Source organism: Culex pipiens, chromosome 3, assembly GCF_016801865.2.
Source record: "Culex pipiens pallens isolate TS chromosome 3, TS_CPP_V2, whole genome shotgun sequence".
Taxonomy (NCBI): domain Eukaryota; kingdom Metazoa; phylum Arthropoda; class Insecta; order Diptera; family Culicidae; genus Culex; species Culex pipiens.
In genome coordinates, this window is record NC_068939.1 from 64985508 (window position 1) to 65005340 (window position 19833).

Below are 19833 nucleotides of genomic sequence, written 5' to 3' on the forward strand. Positions count from 1 at the left end.
ACTAAAATCCCCAATTTCAGGATCATCGCGCAAAATTTCAGTTTCACTACCTCATTTGCAAGTGAAACGTCTAACGATACAAACTTTAAGATCCACCAAAAAATTTAATGAATATTTTGGTCTAAAAGGTATTCCTAATTTCATGGGTTACACAATTCGGATTGTTATATTACATAACATTTCATAAAATACACGTTTACTATCCATCGTCAAAGTTGTAGGTATTTTTTTTTAAGTTTTTTTTTTATGTTTATAGGGACCATCTCTTGAGCCAAAGAGAAACATGGGCAAACATTTTAGATTTTTAGAGAAAAAAAACGAGCTTCAAGCAAACATTGTTTTTGTTTCTCAATTAATTTAAAGATTAAACAAATAGGAGCCAAAGGTGCCCTTTCCTGAAAATATTAGTTTTTCTTTAAGCTGAGAAAATATACAATACCCTCAACTTCATATTTGAGATAAAACCACTCAAATATATAGACACATTAAAATAATTTAAGTTTTAAAGAGACACTTAATTTTTAAATGCCGATATCAATTTGTGAAATAAATTTCAATACAATGCCGTTAAAGATCAACATAAATAAAACTCCTTAAAAAAGATGGAACGGTATTTTCAACTCGCTGGTTCTCGGGCATAACTCAACCAACCGGGACATTTTTTTTGAGTGAATTATAAGGATTACTAGATGATCCTTAAACTTTGCTGAACTCGATTTGATCAAATCTGTAATTTATGCGATCAAAAACGTCGTTCCAACTTTTGTTTGCTCTTGTAAAAAAAATCGCCCGAAAATCCGCGGAGACAAGCCCGAAAACCTGTGAGTTGAAGTTACCGTTCCAACGTTTTAGGGAGGCTTTGGCATCCATGTATATTGGACATGCGTTGGGCGTCCCAGTGTTAACAATTTCAAAGATATTGAAAAGATTGAAAAAATTAACTTATTTTTTTTTGTATTTTTTTTGAGGTAATATCTCAGCAACCAAAAGTTGAATCAAAAATCTTAAATCGTAGATAATTGCCTATTTAAACAACTGAAAAAAAAAAATGTAAAATAAATTCCAAATTTTAGCTCAATCTTTTTTTAATTTATCAAAACACGTAGCCGATAGCAAAATCAATTCAAAGTAAGAGTAAGACTTAAACAATTTGGATGTCCATGACTAAAAAGAATGATTTTTAGCGCGTTGTCTACAACTTTTCCAAAGACACGAAATCGATTTTCGAGCAATTCTTTACAAAATCGGTCTTTATTCTTAAATTTTAATTTTTGATTTTTTTAATCCGTCTGAAACCTTTTTTGGTGCCCAAGCCATTTTGCATCATTAGTTTGTCCACATCAAATTTGGCATCAATGAAAATTAAAAAATCTGTATCTTTTGAAGAAATTTTTGGTCGATTTCGTGTCTTCGGCAAAGTTGTAGGTATGGATAAGGACTACACTGAAAAAAATGATAAATGGTAATTTACTTTGCTGATTTTTAATTTCACTTTTTGTCACTAAAACATGATTTGCAAAAAAAAACACTATTTTTAATTTTGCCAACTTTTCAGAAATTTCCAGAACGGGCAAAAAATCGTTGTTTGAGTTATGAATTTTTGAATCAATACTGATTAAAAAAAAAATCGAAATATTGACCGCAACTTAATTTCCATTTTATTTTTCGATGTAAAATCGAATTTGCAATCTAAAAGTACATTAGTGAAATTTTCATAGTAATAGCTATTTTTAGGTAACTTTTTTTAAAAATAGTTGCAGTTATTAATTTAAAAAATTTAGTGCCCATGTTTGCCCAATTCTGAAAAAAAATATTTTTGAAATGCTGAGAAAATTCTTTGTTGCTTTGTTGCTGAGATATTGCCATGTAAAGATTTTAAAACAGAAAAATGGATGTTTACTACCCAAACAACCCATAATTTCCTTATGTCGATATCTCAGCAACTAATGGTGCGATTTTCAATGTTTATAAATAAAACTTTCGTGAAATTTTCCGATCTTTTCGAAATCAATATATTCAAAAAAAAAATTAAGACTAACATTTCAAAAGGTCGGAATATTGAATGTCTCTGATTCTTGTATGGAGAAAAAAATTAAACAGCTCGACTTTTTTGGACACACTGAATCATTGGAATCAATCATGCTTAATTAACATTCCAACGCCCAAGGCTCCGAAAAAGTTGGAACGGTAACTTCAACTCAATGGTTCTCGGTCATAACTAAACCAATCAAGATGATTCTTCTTTCCAGTGATTAGTTAGGATGTCTAGATGATTCTAGAACTTTGCAGAACTTAATTTGGTCAAATCTGTAATTTTTGCGAACAAAAACATCGTTCCAACTTTTTTTTTCGCGTGTAAAAAAAAATTCGCCAAAAATTCCGCGGAGGCAGTTTTTTTTAAAAAAGGTGGAACGCTGTTTTCGGTCGCAGAAATTACAGATTTGTTCAAATCAAGTTCTGCAAAATTTTAGGATCATCTGGACATTCTTACAAATCACTGGAAACAAGAATTGTCCCGATTGGTTGAGTAATGCCCGAGAACCAGCGAGTTGAAGTTACCGTTCCACTATATGGCGTCCGTGTAAGTTGGACATGCGTTGGGCGTTCCAGTGTTAAAAAGAAAATTTTAAAACGATTGGCATTTATAAACGGTGTGATTATACTCGCCATATTCTGGGAAAATGTTGGTAAATTCAGGAGCATTCCCCAACATTATTTATTTCGATATAATTTGAAATGTTTTTATTGTGTTAAAATAACAACAGTAATATCGTTTTTTGACCAAAAGTCACCACCACTGACGGTACATCGTTTGTGGATAAACATTTTTGAAATCTATACTTATTTTGTTTTTTTTTAAAGATTTTTCACCTGGGAGGAAAAAGCCACGTGGCCATATAGGGGGGGGGGGGGGGGTTGGCGTAAAACCACGAAAAACCATGAGGGGGGAGGGGGGGGTCAAAAATTCTCCAAAAAAGGCCACGTGGTTTATGCACGACCCCATACTGAAGGCACCAAAAAATTTCAGCCGGATTAAAAAATACAAAAAAATCGAATGACCGAAATCTCAGAGAATTGCTCAAAAGACCGATATCGTAGAGAATTTCTCATAATTTGATTTATGCTTTCAATGATTAAAAAGAGTTGTTGGTAATTAAAGTAGCGCGTCAATCAATCAAATCATTTTACAACAAAAATTATTGACAGCAAAGCGAATCAATTTTCAGTCAAGGGTCCACGCCTGTCAAACTGAATTAATTTCAAACCCAGATATTCATAATTTTCATTTCTGTATTAATTTTTTCTGCCATTTCCCCCTTAAACTGCCATCATCACAAAAACTTTAATTTACACGTCGTCTTCCACTAGTGGTCGTGCCCACCACATTCACACCGTTCCGGGATGTAATTGCATTTGTTTGGGAGGCACCTTTCACCCAACTCACCACAATTGAATCCAATTATAATTCCATATTGCCAACGGTCACTCGCACACACATACACAATAAACGCACACAAACAAATTGTTAAGCGATTTCCGCCTGTTGTAGTCTCCTTTTGTTGTTTTGCATGAATATTTTATTAATGAATAGTATTTTTTTTGTTACTTGCATCACTTTGCTCGTCTGCTTTTGAAATGTTAAACTCTTTTTTTTTTAGTGTTAGCTGATGTAGGTGTGTTCGCTCATGTTCGAATAATACAGTGGTTTTTCCCCGTTGTTTGTAAGCTCTCTCTCTCTTTTCCGTTTCAGATCCGATTAAATGTGTCTCTGTGTCCCTGAGTGTAAATTCCCAAAAAATAAAAAAATAAAAATAAAAACCGGGATCCCATCTACAACCTTCCTCCAGGGAGTCAATATCAAATAGAATAGTAATAATAGTTAGCAATAACCAAAAAGAAAGAGAAGAAAAAGTGTAAGGGGGAAAAAACGCTTTCGATTGTGTACATTAAGCTTTGGTGTGCTCTGTATGTATATGTTTGTGCGCCTTCAATATAGGTGTATTTTGATTGAGCTACCAGAAAAAAAGAGAAAATAATCGTTCAACCCTCAGCAGCAGCAGAAACCAAAGCAATCTTAGTGTTTTTTTATCTTCTCTCCGTTGATGTTTATTCAGTGTCGATATGTGCGTTTTGCGAAAGAATTCTCCATGTGAAGCAGTTCCACGACGAATGACGAAATTCGGATGATTGTTACATGTTTTGTATTAATTTATTGTGATGTTTTATCGCTTACATGTTTTAATTATTTTGAAGATATTTGAATTGTTTTCTGTGTTAAAATCTTAAATAATTCGAAAGAAAGCATTTTTGTTATTTCATGTATTTTTGTTCAAAATTTATATAAAAATGTGCTGTATTTAATCAAATAAGAATTGTCAAAAATGTGTTAAATGAAATATATTTAACATTCTTAGAAAAACATTTCACACCTTTTTGGACGAAATCAACCTTGTGATTTCTAGTTGTGCCCTAGTCAGTTATTCATATGAATGCTGAAAAGAACTTTTTTGCAATTCCGTCTTGAAACTAATTACTTTTCCTGTCATTCTTGAACGACGAAACAGCCTACTTTTCTGTACCAAAAATAACAGTAGTAAATAGTAATTCTTTTCAAAACAAACAAATAGTAACCCTTTTCAAAACAAATGCTAAGTTCTACTTTTCAGCACTGAAATTGGTGTTGAAAAGTTGAACTTTTCAGCACTTGTTTCGAAAAGAAACACTTTTCAACATTTTTTGATTATAACGATTTATTGACAAAATACATGAAAATTTGACTTAAAATTTCACTCAATGGGTGTTTATCGGAATTGCATTGTTGCATAGACTACTGCAATTGTTGCATAAACAACTATTTTCTGATTCAAAGTAGGCCGTTTTGTCTTCCGAGAGTGAAATGAGTAGTTTTATAACGGAATCGTAAAAAAATGTTTAATTTTTTCAAACAAAAAGCTAAAATAAATTGAATACAAGCGGCAAGTCCACATTAAAATGAGTCACCATAACAAAAAAAAATCATGAAAAAGACACTGTTAATTCATTTACCATTCAAAGATTTTTATTCCTTCTTTGGGTAAGTTAAGGTAATTAACTATTGTTGCGACCAACATGGTTGTTCTGTACCACCCTAATATTCTTTCTCTCTTGTGTTCTTCGTTTCTACTTTCTTCCCTGTACCGTACTGTTGTAAATAAACGTTGAGTATCACCGCGACCACCGCCTAGATCGGTCGGTCCTAACAAAGCCCTTTGTTTTAGTTGTGCACCGAAATCTGTCTGCTGCTCGAGTTTACTGGGACAATCCGCGGGTCGGGGTCCTTCTGCGTCGGCCGCCTGGCCGAACATTGGTGCCGTGACCAGGATCAAAAACACAACGTAGCCCACGGATTCGTCGCCAGAAGCCTGCCTCCTGGACCGTTTCGTTTGATGACCGCCATCTTCTTCATCGGGATCGATACCAGCCGCCATCGCTCAAGGTTCGGACATCAAGAACTTCCAGCTACAGCGACCAGGCCAATCAGCAGTCCTGTAGCATTTTGTGGGGCAAACTTTGGACCATGTTGCGCGCAAGTGGCATTCTCCGTCGCTTCCCAGCTACCGCGGTCCGGCAACCTACACGCAGCCGCGTAGCAGATCACTCGGTAGGGCAGTCTTGTCTGCAGCCGGTGGCAGGGTTCAAAGGTTTGGCAAAATCCCAGCGAAGTTTCGACGATGTTCCGGAATAAGGACGAGGCTCTCAGGTTCGCGCTATCATCCGGGGAGATGTGCTGAGCATCATTCAGCGGTAGCAGTAGATTAAAGTGCTCCCTTCACGTGTACTCCATTTTAATTAAAAACAATCGTTTTTTGGTGGGGAGTATGTTGCGACCAACATGGTTGTTCTGTACCACCCTAATATTCTTTCTCTCTTGTGTTCTTCGTTTCTACTTTCTTCCCTGTACCGTACTGTTGTAAATAAACGTTGAGTATCACCGCGACCACCGCCTAGATCGGTCGGTCCTAACAAAGCCCTTTGTTTTAGTTGTGCACCGAAATCTGTCTGCTGCTCGAGTTTACTGGGACAATCCGCGGGTCGGGGTCCTTCTGCGTCGGCCGCCTGGCCGAACAACTATACATTTCAGTTGAAAATTGTTCTAAAAACCTTTTTTTTCTCATTCCGTTCTGAAAATACTTACTTTTTCTGTCATTTACAGAGACGAAATCGCCTACTTATCATCACCTAAAATAACAGTGCTGAAAAGTTCAACTTTTCAGTGATTTTCGGAATTGCAACAAATGTTGTAAACAACTCGTTGCAAAAATAGTTTTTTAGCCCTTCAAAAATAATCATTTTGCAACTTGTTGTGTAAACTATTGTTTTTATATCTTTTCACAATTACATATTTATTGTTTTTTCGATAAGTTTCAAACAACAATTTATAGAAACTTATGACTTAAAATATATTTATATCTACTTTGAAAAATCTTAAAATCAGTGCTTGAAATTGTTTTATGCAAGTTGCCAAAAGCAAATATTTTTTTTCGAGTGATCTACAAAATTTAATTCAATCATTTAATTTTGATTTAATCATTTTTTGCAACGAGTTCCATACAACATTTTTTGTAATTCTAAAAAAAAACACCCTTTGAGTGGAATTGTAAGACAAATGTCCGTAAAAATCAAAACAATGTTGAAAAGTTCAACTTTTCAAAACAAGTGCTGCAAAGTACAACTTTTCATAGCCCATTTCAATGCTAAAAAGTTAAAATTTTCAGTATTTGTTTTGAAAAGTGTTTCCATTCGATTCTGTTGTTTTTGGTAATGAACAGTAGGCTGTTTCGTCGTTCGAGAATGACAGGAAAAGTTAGTAGTTTCACGAGGGAATTGCAAAATAGTAGTTTTTGCAATTCCGTCGTGAAACTACTTACTTTTCCTGTCATTCTTGAACGACGAAATAGCCTACTTTTCTGTACCAAAAATAACAGAATCGAATAGCAACAATTTTCAAAATAAATGCTGAAAAGTTCTACTTTTCAGCACTGAAATGGGTGCTGAAAAGTTGAACTTTTCAGCACTTGTTTCGAAAAGTAACAATTTTCAACATTTTTTTTGATTGAAAACGATTTATTGACAAAATACATGAAAATTCGACTTAAAATTTCACTCAATGGGTGTTTTTCGAAATTGCAAAAAATGTTGTATGGAACTCGTTGCAAAACTTGATTTTTTCAGCACTCGTCGTATTTATCCAACTCGGTGAACCTCGTTGGATAAATGTACGACTCGTGCTGAAAAAAACCTTCTTTTTGCAACTTGATGCATAAACTACTATTTCAGCACCCATTTCAGTGCTGAAAAGTAGAACTCTTCAGCATTTATTTTGAAAAGTGTTACTATTCGATTCTGTTAATTTTGGTATAGAAAAGTAGGCTGTTTCGTCGTTCAAGAATGACAGGAAAAGGACGTATTTTCACGACGGAATTGCAAAATAGTAGTTTATGCAACATGTTGCAAAAAGAGGATTTTTTCAGCACGAGTCGTACATTTATCCAACGAGGTTCACCGAGTTGGATAAATACGAAGAGTGCTGAAAAAATCAAGTTTTGCAACGAGTTCCATACAACATTTTTTGCAATTCCGAAAAACACCCATTGAGTGAAATTTTAAGTCAAATTTTCAAGTATTTTGTCGATAAATCGTTTAAATCAAAAAAATGTTGAAAAGTGTTACTTTTCCGAACAAGTGCTGAAAAGTTCAACTTTTCAGCACCCATTTCAGTGCTGAAAAGTAGAACTTTTCAGCATTTATTTTGAAAAGTGTTGCTATTCGATTCTGTTATTTTTGGTACAGAAAAGTAGGCTATTTCGTCGTTCAAGAATGACAGGAAAAGTAAGTAGTTTCACGACGGAATTGCAAAAAGAATATTTCAGAATTAAATTTGTTATGCAGTATTCAATATACTTCTCAAATGTTGGAATTGCAAAATGTTATTCTTGTAATGTTTTTTTTTTATTCTTGTAATGTGCATTTGCACGATCATTTTCTTGGTTTCCAATTGCTCGTGTTTTGATTTTCCGAGTAAAGACACAATTATTTTAAAATCATGACCTAAAGATATTTTCAGTTATTAATGGCTTTTTACCAGTTTTCTTCAACTGTTTCAGCCCACAATCAGATAACTTCAAACCTCTGAACATCAGAAGAAAACCATTATTTAGTTCTTCTTGTTGAATATAGCCATGAAGTTTAATTTATTCTGATAATGATTATAATTAACTTTACATGTTTGATTCAATACATTATTTTTGTTAATTAATTGTTGTCAAAATGTCGTTTCATTTTACATTGAACATATTTTTTTTAATTTGGTTGAAGTGTTTGTTTTGGTCGGGTTAGAAATCAAGAATCTAATAACTTCGCACTAGTTTTTAGGTAATTTTGAAACATGTGGTTATTTCTTTAATGACTGAGATAACTATAAAAAAATCCCAACACAAAAATAACGAAAAAGTATGAGTAAGAAATTTACCTGTTTTATTTTTAATTTAAGCTGAAAATAAGTTTAACAAATATAAAGTTTAAAACATATTTCAACTATTTAAAGAATGTTTGGACTAAAATTTTCATAACAGAAGTTAAATCGGGGAATCCTGAAAATGTTTGAAGAAAAAGGATCTAGCTGAGATTGAAATAGGATTTGGAAATCAATGCTTGGAGTTTTATTTTAAAAACGAAACAATCTTTTCGCTAACAATCGTGGAACTCGCTTCACAGAAGAAGCTCTTCGCCCGCACATCGATCTGAGCTTTTCGAGGGGGGGTTAAAAGAATCGTGTAAAGCTTCAAGCCCAAGCCCACAAGCCAAGCGCGCAATCAAAGACGGAAAATATTTTAAGAAGCCAATTTAAACAACGACGACGAAGAAGCCTTAAAGTGTTTTGTTTATTCGACGGGAGGTAGTTCAACAGTGGAAAACCCCGGCACTCATCAAAGGAAAATAGGCAAATTTCCACGAGAATCGCCTTGGATTAGCCAGTTGCGGAGAGGGAGGTCTTAGCGCTGGAGGGAAAAGTCATCACAAAATTAAATGATTGCCCCGAGCGAGGCTGGCAAAGTGAGGCCCGCCAACGAAGAAAAGCTGCTGCAGTCTTAACTAATTATTACGAAAAGTGGAAAAGTGTGGTTCCTGCTCGAGTGTTTGAAAGCGCCTCTTCCCAGCCCAATTTCGTTCGGTCCATTTGAAGTGTAAAGTGTGGCTGGGTCTGAAAAAGGAGCTGGAAGTGCTGCAAGAAGAAGAAAATTAATTTTCATTTTCCCTCGAGCGAGGTGGGAGGAAAATTTGTGTAACGAACGATTGGTTGCCCCTTGGTGTATCACCATTTTTTTTGTAAATAAGCAAATCGTCGATCAGATGTACAAAATCATTTCCCCTGAAAATAATCATTCATAAGAAACAGAGAGAGAATCGATTGGAGTTAGATTGGTTGTCGTCGTGTAGTCCACGTGAGACAGACAGAGTTTCATGACGCTGGAAAATGCTTAAACAGAAAAGGAATGCCAAACCGGTACGTGGAAACATAAACCTGCTTTTTGCTTGTCGAAAATTGATCTCTTTCCCCCCCCCCCCCTCTCACCCCAAAAACCCACCCCACCACCACTCTATTCTATCTCCGCCTTGAAAGCAGAGTATATCGTTGCGTTCTCCCACCCAAGTTGATTGAAATTTTGATTTTTGGCTCAGTTACGTATGGAAAACGTCCCCACATCTGCAAAAACAAACCTTCTTCTTTTTCGCCCTCTCTTCTGCATTGCTTGAATTCGCTCTCAAACCCTCCTCCTATTGTTGTGCGGTGCGTTTAAGCTATTTCTCTAATTTTGTTCGTGACCTCATCGACTTGTTTAAGCTCTGCAAGTAGGGTGGAGTCGGTGAATGTCGAATTTGTATTTTTTTATTTTTCTATGTTTCAATTAATCTATTAAATTAAAATTTATGTGATTTTTATATTCGTCGCAAATTATTAGCTTTTAAATCTTAGGCTATTACAAATATTTTTTCCCATTTAAATTTTCATGTATTTTCCTATCAGTGGGTTCAACAATCAAAATTTTTAAATGCTTTAAATATATACATTTAATTAAAATGTAAAATTTATGTTTACAAAAAATGCATTAGATTTTTTTCCCAGAATTTCACATTTTTTTAATTTTTAATTTTATATTTTTGATTAGCATGAAACATTGTCCGTGCATTCGCAATGTGGCCGTAACTCAAAAACTGAAGTGATAATACAAGTAGCCATTTGGCATCATTTTTTTTCAATACAATACTCTATACAGTTTTGCGGGCTAGTCATACAAAATGAGCATGTAAATTTTCGACAAACCGTATCTTGAGGAGGAATTTTCTGATCGATTTGGTGTCTGAAAATTCAGTTTCTTTCAAATAATGATCAAGACTTTTGTGGAAAAACATTGTTACAAGGAAAAAAACCCGAATTGTATCACGTATAATTGAATTCCCAAAATTCTAATTTCAACAATAACGAAATTATTTAATTTGTTTAGGAAACTTAAACAGGCATCTTCTTGAAATGGTGCTGATACCGGAAATAATACTGTCAAACAAGTTTCAACAATAATTTTACATGCAATCGAAAAAGATTTCACAATGATTTTTTTCATTAGTTATAGGCCTCTTCAGGTATTTTTTTCTAAAAATAAATTATTTTTTGCTCTATGGGCAAGAGGCGGTTTAAATTTTGTAAAAAATTAGTTTTTCTCAGTGCCATCTAATCAGCCCTAGTTTTTCAACTCGCGATGTATCGGAAACATTAGTTTCGATTTTCAAAGTTACGGATTGAATCTTTTGTTAAATTTCCTGCTTTTTACAAAAAAAAAAAAAATGGGCGGAACATTTTTCAATTTCCTGATAAACTTTTATTAGTCCTTTCAAAAGGTTACTATTGATTATTTAAAAAATCTAAATAAATTGTTTAAAATAGCAGATAATTTCAAAAATATTTCATTTTTTAACTTTGAAAAATGAAAAAATATTTTCTATTGCGAGAAAAATGAGGTATGATACTGAGCTGATGCCGTATATAAGCAACCAGCAGTCAAATCAACAAAGTCATAAAAAAAATTGTAGAAAATGTTCTAAGTTTTGCGAAAATACATTTGCAGGGGTGCTTTGAACCCATAACATATTTTTAAATAGCGAATTTTTTTTTTTAGATTCTTAAAAATTTATGTATGTTGAAAACGGTGCTTTTTATAAAAAAAAATAACTTAAGATGGCTAGTTTGATTTTTATGTAAAAATAATTTTGAAATCTAAATGGAAAAATGCCCAAAAAAAATTAAAAAAAAATCTATCTCTGATACAGATTTTGCATCAATCCCCTTCAACGTAAAGAAAAATAAGAAAATATATTTAAAAAAATCAGACTTTAGAATTTAACGGTACATCAAGCAGAGCTTTTGCACAAAGATTTTTGTTACAGACATTTTAGTATCTTTAAAACAATAGGAACTATCGATATAAAGTACTGTCTACAAAATAATTTTCAACAAAGTTTGTTTATTTCAACAATCATATTGATGCTGGATTGGGTCCGTAAGTTTGTCAATTTAGGAATAAGAAGAAAAAAACTTCCTTGGTTGCTGTGCATCCTTAAATTTAATTGATAAAAAGCCAAATTATTTTTTTCTGAGTAGTTATTATCAAAACCTATATTTTTTTTATAACACAAAACCGTAAGAAAATGTCTACATTATGATAAAGATTTTTGAATATTCACATGGCCATTTTGTATGAATTTTGACATAAGGGTTGTCTGGATATAAAAAAAAAACAAAACTCAAAATCATTAAAAAAAAAATACAATTGCATTCTTGATTGCAATTAAAATTAAAACTAAGTTGCGTATTTTAATGAAAACGATTTCGGAAGTCAAAAAAGAATTTTTTTAATATAATTAGTATAGTATAGCGTAATGTTCAAGTTATCACATTTTTAGTGAAAAAAGTTGTTTTTTTCTCGTTTACGTCATTTTGCGCGCGATGCGTTGAAAACCTCAGTTTTGGTGTTCAAAAGATCATATCTCTGAATCCACAAAATCTGTCACCATTTCCTTATGAATATGGTCACAATTTTTTTTCTGTGTTTTTTAAAGCTTAACTTTTCAAATATTTTTCAAAGAAATTAAGACCGTTGCAAAAAAATTAAAGTTTATTAAAACACTTCTCTTCAAAATTGGCCCGTGGAAATTTCATATGCATATGCATATAGACTCTCTTAAATAATATAAATTTAGTAAAAATTTTATTGGCCTAGTTAAAATGAGCTATTTTTGAATTTTCGTTAGATTGATAATATACATTATTGTTATTTTAAGTAATTTTTCATATTTGAGTGGTTTTTTTTTTTCCTGAATGCCAAAACAGCAAATTATCTTATTTATGTGTTTATTTGAAATATATCGGGTTGATTTAATCTCTTATTCAAATAACAATCGACGACTCCACCCTACCCCACCCAACGCCCCCTTTTATCCTGTTGAGCTTTTGGCTTGCGTGTGCTGACAATTGGCTTTTCGTTCCTGTCTATGCTAAATTTTCGTCTTCCAGCCCCTAAAATTCGACCCAACATGAAATCCACCTTACCCTGTCTGTGTAGCTCTACCGAAACCGTTTTCATGGGAAAACTTTGATTCGCTATCCTGACCACTGCCCCGAGAACTTTGACGAGACCTGAGCTTGTTATGCTAAACACGGCATTTCAGGCGTAGACCGAGACAAATTCCGATGAACGTTGATGGGCTTTGAACTATGTGACGAGTCAGAGAGCTGGGCCAGAATCGTAAGCTGGAACTTGAGCACTTGGTTGGTACTTTTGAACATTTTGGTTCAAGATTCAAATTCTAATTTCGAACCACATTCGAGAGTTTTCAAAGGTGGTTAGAGCATGGAATTTGAATCGTTTTGCATTGTTTGACATATTGTTTCAGAGAAAGTTGATCCTCGTTGAATTCTACAAAAACATGCCGAAAAATGCATGGCATTTTAAAGCAAACTTTCACAATTATCCCTTTAAAGAGGACCGCATAATTTTCTTGCTGTCTATCATAAGCAAAACGCTTTGAGGTACCACCAAAGTCCCGTTCGCTTGTGGTGACTTTTTAGCGTATTTTAATGTACTTACTTTCATTCATGAAGGAAGGTTCCGAAAAGTTTTTTTTTTGTGTTGTGACATTCATTAGGACCTTTTTGGAGCGATGCCACAAGTCAAGTCTCTCTGTGAGCAGGGCACAAAAAAAGGTCCGATTTAGTCCCATCTTTATCACTTCCCGGAGCAAATTGGGATTGATGACGGAACAAGGACAAAAATAATTGGAGTCATTTTTTGCTGTCTGCTTGAGGATAAAGGGACAACCTTTAGCGTTTGGGTACATTTTAGTTCAGAAGTAAGTGTATTCATTTGAAGTTTTTAGGTTTTGCTCAGCAAAATGTCAAATTGTTTACTGAGATTTGTAGCATTGTTCAAAAATGATTACAAATACACATTACATTATTTGAATTTTCAATTACAATTTTATGTTGTTGTTACGATATATTGTTTTAAATGTTTTTCTTGTATAAAAATGCGAAATATTTTATAACAATTTCACCACCAAAAGTAATATTTAGGGCAAGCTAGATTTAATCAACAGTGCACTTTGTTGCTTTTTTTTTATCTTTGAGGGCCCCAGAATCACGTGAATTTTGAATTTTTCAAAAATAGTTTGTCTGGACCGAATGCATACCTCCCAAAAATTGCATGCAATATGTAGGAGAACCGAACCGCACTAATTCTCCATACAAACTTTGGAAAAATAATCAAATCAATTTGAAAAATCTCTATTCATAAAAAGTTAAATTTCCATAATCCTTATTTTTTTAATTATGTCTTTTTTGCTCCTATAAAACCAAAAATGCAACTTTTGAGCTGTAAAGCTGTGTGGTCATTCAAATTAAATAAAAAATATCTACATTATTTAACAACAGATTGGAAAATTACAGAAACTTTTTTTCGGCCTAATGCCCAGCTTAGAGTTATGATACTATTTCATTTTGTCACATAGATTAAGTATTTGAAAACAGATTCCAACTTTAGTTTGGCAATGATTTTCTTTAAATAATTTTAATTGTTTAACTAAATTCATTGAGTAATTTCAAATATTTTCTTTCCAAATGTTGCCCTTGCACTTTTTTGGTAAGTATGGGTAAATTAGCTTCTATAGGTAAAGCTTGATTTTAAGTTTTCTGAAAACTTAAATATCTAATAAAATCCAAAATTGAAAAACTTTTTTTTATGTTTTTTTTCGTTCTTTGATTTAAAACAGGGGTGCCCAAAGTATGGCCCGCGGGCCAAACGTGGCCCGCGAGGTGATATTTTGTGGCCCGCGGACCCATTTTGAATGATCATGTAAAATGGCCCGTTGACCACTTGTAAAGTGATTTTATACTTTTTCAAAATTAAGGTAAATTTTAGGCTTTTTTAAGCTTATCTTTTTTATTTTTTTGTTAATAAAAAATATCTTATGATTTATCAATATTTTGATCCTCACTTTAGGATTATAATTATATAATTAAGGAAATAACTTGTTCAAAATATTTTGTAATTAAAACAATATCACACGTTTTACAGTGAGTGAAACTAGTAAATATCGTCAAAACTTTTATCAAACATTTTTAGAAATATCAAAAAAACGTTCAAGTTTGTTTTAGGTAGAATTCTGTAATAGCTGCAAAAATAAAAGTTTTCTTTATTAATTTGCAAGTCATATTGACCCTTTTATGAACTGACCCTCAAACTTACATTGTACTTCGAACTCATTACAGTTAGATAACGAACCTGATTGACTGTCAACTGATTCAGGCAGACAAAATGTGGAAATCTGAGAATCAAGTTTGCAGCAAATATTTTACAAAGCTTTCGTCGATCAACCCACCCCTCCACCATTATTAAAAAATTGGCTCGAAAACCAGGAGCAAAAATATATTTTCAAAAAAATTTAAAAAAATTAAATTTAGGTGCATTTAGCTGATATTTATTAAATATGCATTCCTTTGCATTTAAAATCATTTGAGCATGTTTGGGTTTATTAAAAATAATTTGAATTTTAGTAAATTTTCGATAAAATAAATAAATGCTGTTTCGCTTTTTTTTTTTGAAAATAATGATTGCAGGTTAACTATACGGAAGCTTAAATCATTTTCTAAAAGTTTTTTTTCATTGAAATGTTGAAATTCTGGATCTCAACGATTTTTCATTAGCCACACTTAACTTATAGATGAATTGTTCAACATGTAATGTCACCATCATTTTCGAAATATAAAAACACAAGTACATTCTGCTAAAAACTTTTTTTTCAAATACCAGAAACAACAAAATCAACAATACCGATAGAAACCAGTTATTTTGTGGTTTCTATTATTTTGAATACACCTTTTTTAAAATAACAGAAATGTAATCTTTTACGTTAAAATAACGTAATTTTTTTTTAACAACCTTTTTTGTAAATTTGGCCCGCAAGCTCATTTGAGCTTTAAATTTGGCCCGGCCTCCAAAAACTTTGAGCACCCCTGATTTAAAATGATGAAAAAGTTTAAAAAAATAGGTATGAAATTTTAAATTCAGTTATCTTTAATTTTTTGCCATTTCCAGTTGAAGCGAAGTCAATATTTTTCATGGAGTAATTTTTATTTCTCTGCTATGAATCATAATAATGAATTTCCATTTTTGAAGTATTTTTTTATTTGTTGTTCAGTTTCTGTGTTAGAAATATTGCCAATTGTCGTTTTTTTTTTAAATTAATTTAGAATTTTTTTTTTGGTGGTATTTACATTTCTTATAGAGAGTTTTTTGTTTGAAATCATTCTTTAGATAAGAAATGCCTATTATTTGAGCTTTCTGGAAAAGTCTGGGAAAAGTTGGGAATTTAAAAAAGGATCGGTCACCCTGTAGTTGCCAAGATTTCATTTTTTTCCTATAAGGCCGTTGCAAATATTTTTCAAAGTTTATGTCGTCCCCCCCTTCAAAATTTGTCCGAAAAATCAGGCGGCAAGACAAATATTTTTTCAAAAAACTTCAAAATTTCAATAGAAACAGAAGTTAAATCAACTGAAAACAATCTAAAATGCATTTTTCTGCATTGATAATCATATTTAGCATGTTTGGGCTGGATTAAAAATATTTTGAATTTTTATGGAGGTCCAATGCACAGAACCGCAAAACTTGTTTTTTCGCGAAAAATAAAATTTTCGTCAATACTTAGATATTTTGGAAACTAAAAATTGCAAAACAACTGTACAGGTGTATAATGCATTTTAAAATTCTTTTTTCATTCAAATGTTGAAACCATGGCTCGTAAATTCAATTTTTAAACTTTTTTATTTTTTTGCCCCCCCCCCTCGACTTTGGTCAGAGGCGAGGAACATAAACTTCAAAAAATATTTGCAACGGCCTAACTAACCTTTAAATGGCTATGATCTGAAAACGGTGGTAAATTTGATTTTACTTTTGGGAAGATTTGGAGAAATTGTTAGGAAACATTTTTTTTTATTTTTTAAAGAAGAATATAAATTGTAAAATTGATTTAAAATTTCATGAGATTGTTTTTTTTATCAAAATTAAATCAAAATGTAATTTAAAGTTTATAAATAACTTAATTATTACTACTAAACTGACTGAAAATGTAATTCCATATTTAAATAAAAGTAATAAAAGATTGAATTAAAGACAAAATTGAAAATTAATTTTAAATAAAAGTTAATAAAAAATGATTTTAAATTTAATTAAAAATAATTCAAACTATGTTTTTTCATACTTCTTTGCTACACAAGTTTAGTTCCTTCTTTTGGTCCCCAAAAAATATTTGATAAAAATTTAATTAAAAGTAATTCAAAAATTTCATGAGAATTTCTTATTTTATCTTCGAAAATAAAAAAAAACTAAATTTCAATTTTCAAGCAATTTGTATTCAAGGGTCCTGATTTTCGGTTCAATGAACAGAAACCACTCACTCATCGCCTATCCAGTCGTCGCCTATTCTAACCCGCTAGCATTCATGAGCGAATGATACTCGCAAGCAGCCAGCGAGTGGCCCGAACTGTTCACTCAGCGAACAAATACATCGTGAAAATGTTTGCCCACTCCGTCGCTCGACGACACTCACACACTACCATGCTCAGCGAAGAGCCATTCTCACAAAATGCCAGCGCGGCAGTCTTTTTGTCTTCACGCCCTCAGTTTGCCATCAATTTGATTTTTTCTTGGTGGAAGTTTCTTTGAATGGTGTCTATAATGTTATGAAATCAAAATAAATGCACAATTTAATTGATAACATTGATTTGAGGCAACCCAAATGAATGAGTATAACGCAGCGCATCAGAGAAAAAAATGTTTTCAGTTCAGAGTGATCGGTGACATTCGGCCTGCCTGAGCCGTTCGGAGACTGAGCCGATCAGAGAGAGAAGGAGAGTAGAAGCAAGAGTGTTCGGGAGCGAATGGTGAGAGAGTGTCGAACAGTAGGAATTCATCAGGGCAGTATCGCGTCGCCTGCTATTTGTGCTCGCGAATGGAGTGGTTGATTTTGAACAATCAGGACCCTTGTTTGTATTATTTTTGAAGCAAAAATAATGTTACTACAGCTATGCTGCTGACACAAAATGGCTCAGTATCAATGAAATCAAGAAATATTTTTTTCTAAAGCTGGTGGTCATTTTCGACCTGTGGTATCCAAATTTGATTAAATATTAAAATGGCTTTATCATCCAGTATATTTACATAAATAATAGTTTTACAGTGTATTTTAAATGAACAACTATTGTATTTTTTTATTTTTCTCAAATATTTTTGAGGCCTTTGCTATGACCTTTTAAAGACATTTTCTGGTCGGCAAAAAATAATGCTGAAATTCATTTGATATTTTCATTTGAACTAAGAACCTCCATCAGACATAACTACTTCGTGATGAAAACGTTATTTTAACACTCCTCCGTCCAAGGCATATTTCACTTACACGGACGACCAAGCCTCCGAAACAGTTGCTTCGCTAAATTCAACTCTCTCGCATTTGGCTTCATTTCAACCAATCTTGATCGTTCTTGCAGCATTCGAACCGGAAGGATTTCAAGATTCATCTAAAACAAGAACGAACTTAATCCGACTTACCTGCTAGTAACACCGACTAAATTCGTCGAAGCAACTCTTTTTAGGCGCTCGTTTTAGGGAACACACCATGGCCAAATCAACAAGAAAGCATTAAAAATTTGAAATCAACCATTCAAATTTAACTAATTTGAGGTCGCTGAACACGAATATGACACTTAGAATATTCCAAAGTATTCAGAAATCCAGAAATCCAAGATGGCGGCCAATATGGCGCCTGTAGTATATTTGGAACATATATTTGAGGGTGTAAAAGTGATTCAACCACTCAAATCTAACAAATTTGGGGTCGCTGAACACGAATGTGAGACTTTGGTATGTTCCAAAGTATTCAGAAATCCAGAAATCCAAGATGGCGGCCAATATGGCGCCTGTAGTATATTTGGAATATTTATTTGAGGTTGTGAAAGCCATTCAACCACTCAAATCTAACTAATTTGGGGTCGCTGAACACGAATATGAGACTTAAAATATTCCAAAGTATTCAGAAATTCAGAAATCCAAGATGGCGGTCAATATGGCGCCTGTGGAATATTGGGAATTAAACCTAGTGTCATATTCGTGTTCAGTGACCTCAAATTAGTTAGATTTAAGTTGTTGATTTACTATTACAACCTCAAATAAATATTCCCAATATACTACTGGCGCCATTTTGGCCGCCATGTTAGATTTCTGGATTTCTGAATACTTTGGGATTTTCTAAGTGTCATATTCATGTTCAGCGACCCCAAATTTGTTAGATTTGAGTGGTTGAATCACTGTTACAACCTCAAATAAATATTCCTAATATACTACAGGCGCCATATTGGCCGCCATCTTGGATTTCTGAATTTCTGAATACTTTGGAATATTTTAAGTGTCATATTCGTGTTCAGCGACCCCAAATTAGTTAGATTTGAGTGGTTGAATCACTATTACAACCTCAAATAAATATTCCCAATATTCTACAGGCGCCATATTGGCCGCCATCTTGGATTTCTGAATTTCTGAATACTTTGGAATATACCAAGTCTCATATTCGTGTTCAGCGACCCCAAATTAGTTAGATTTGAGTGGTTGAATGGCTTATACAACCTCAAATAAATATTCTAAAAATTCTACAGGTGCCATATTGGCCGCCATCTTGGATTTCTGAATTTCTGAATACTTTGGAACATACCAAGTCTCATATTCGTGTTCAGCGACCCCAAATTAGTTAGATTTGAGTGGTTGAATGACTTTAACAACCTCAAATAAATATTCCCAATATTCTACAGGCGCCATATTGGCCGCCATCTTGGATTTCTGAATTTCTGAATACTTTGGAACATACCAAAGTCTCACATTCGTGTTCAGCGTCCCCAAATTAGTTAGATTTGAGTGGTTGAATGGCTTTTACAATCTCAAATAAATATTCTAAAAATTCTACAGGCGCCATATTGGTCGCCATCTTGGATTTCTGGATTTCTGAATACTTCGGAATATTCTAAGTGTCATATTCGTGTTCAGCGACCCCAAATTAGTTAAATTTGAATGGTTGATTTCAAATTTTAATGCTTTCTTGTTGATTTGGTCATGGTGTGTTCCCTAAAACGAGCGCCTAAAAAGAGTTGCTTCGACGATTTTAGTCGGTGTTACTAGCAGGTAAGTCGGATTAAGTTCG

General features: G+C 33.2%; 1 protein-coding gene across 6 annotated transcripts in view; it reads left to right on the forward strand.

Moving 5' to 3' along the window:
* LOC120424979 (transient receptor potential cation channel trpm) overlaps positions 1–19833 on the forward strand; it is a 226430-nt gene that overhangs the window by 33301 nt on the left and 173296 nt on the right. The window contains exon 1 of one of the 6 annotated variants that reach the window (XM_052710409.1): positions 9364–9544. The exons of 2 other annotated variants lie outside the window; for them this stretch is intronic. In XM_052710409.1, coding sequence (XP_052566369.1) covers positions 9515–9544 — 30 coding nt within the window. In that variant the 5' untranslated portion in view covers positions 9364–9514. Of the gene's footprint in view, positions 1–9363; positions 9545–19833 lie in introns of those variants that run through there. 3 more of the 6 variants (XM_052710414.1, XM_052710412.1, XM_052710419.1) reach the window with 3 other exon arrangements.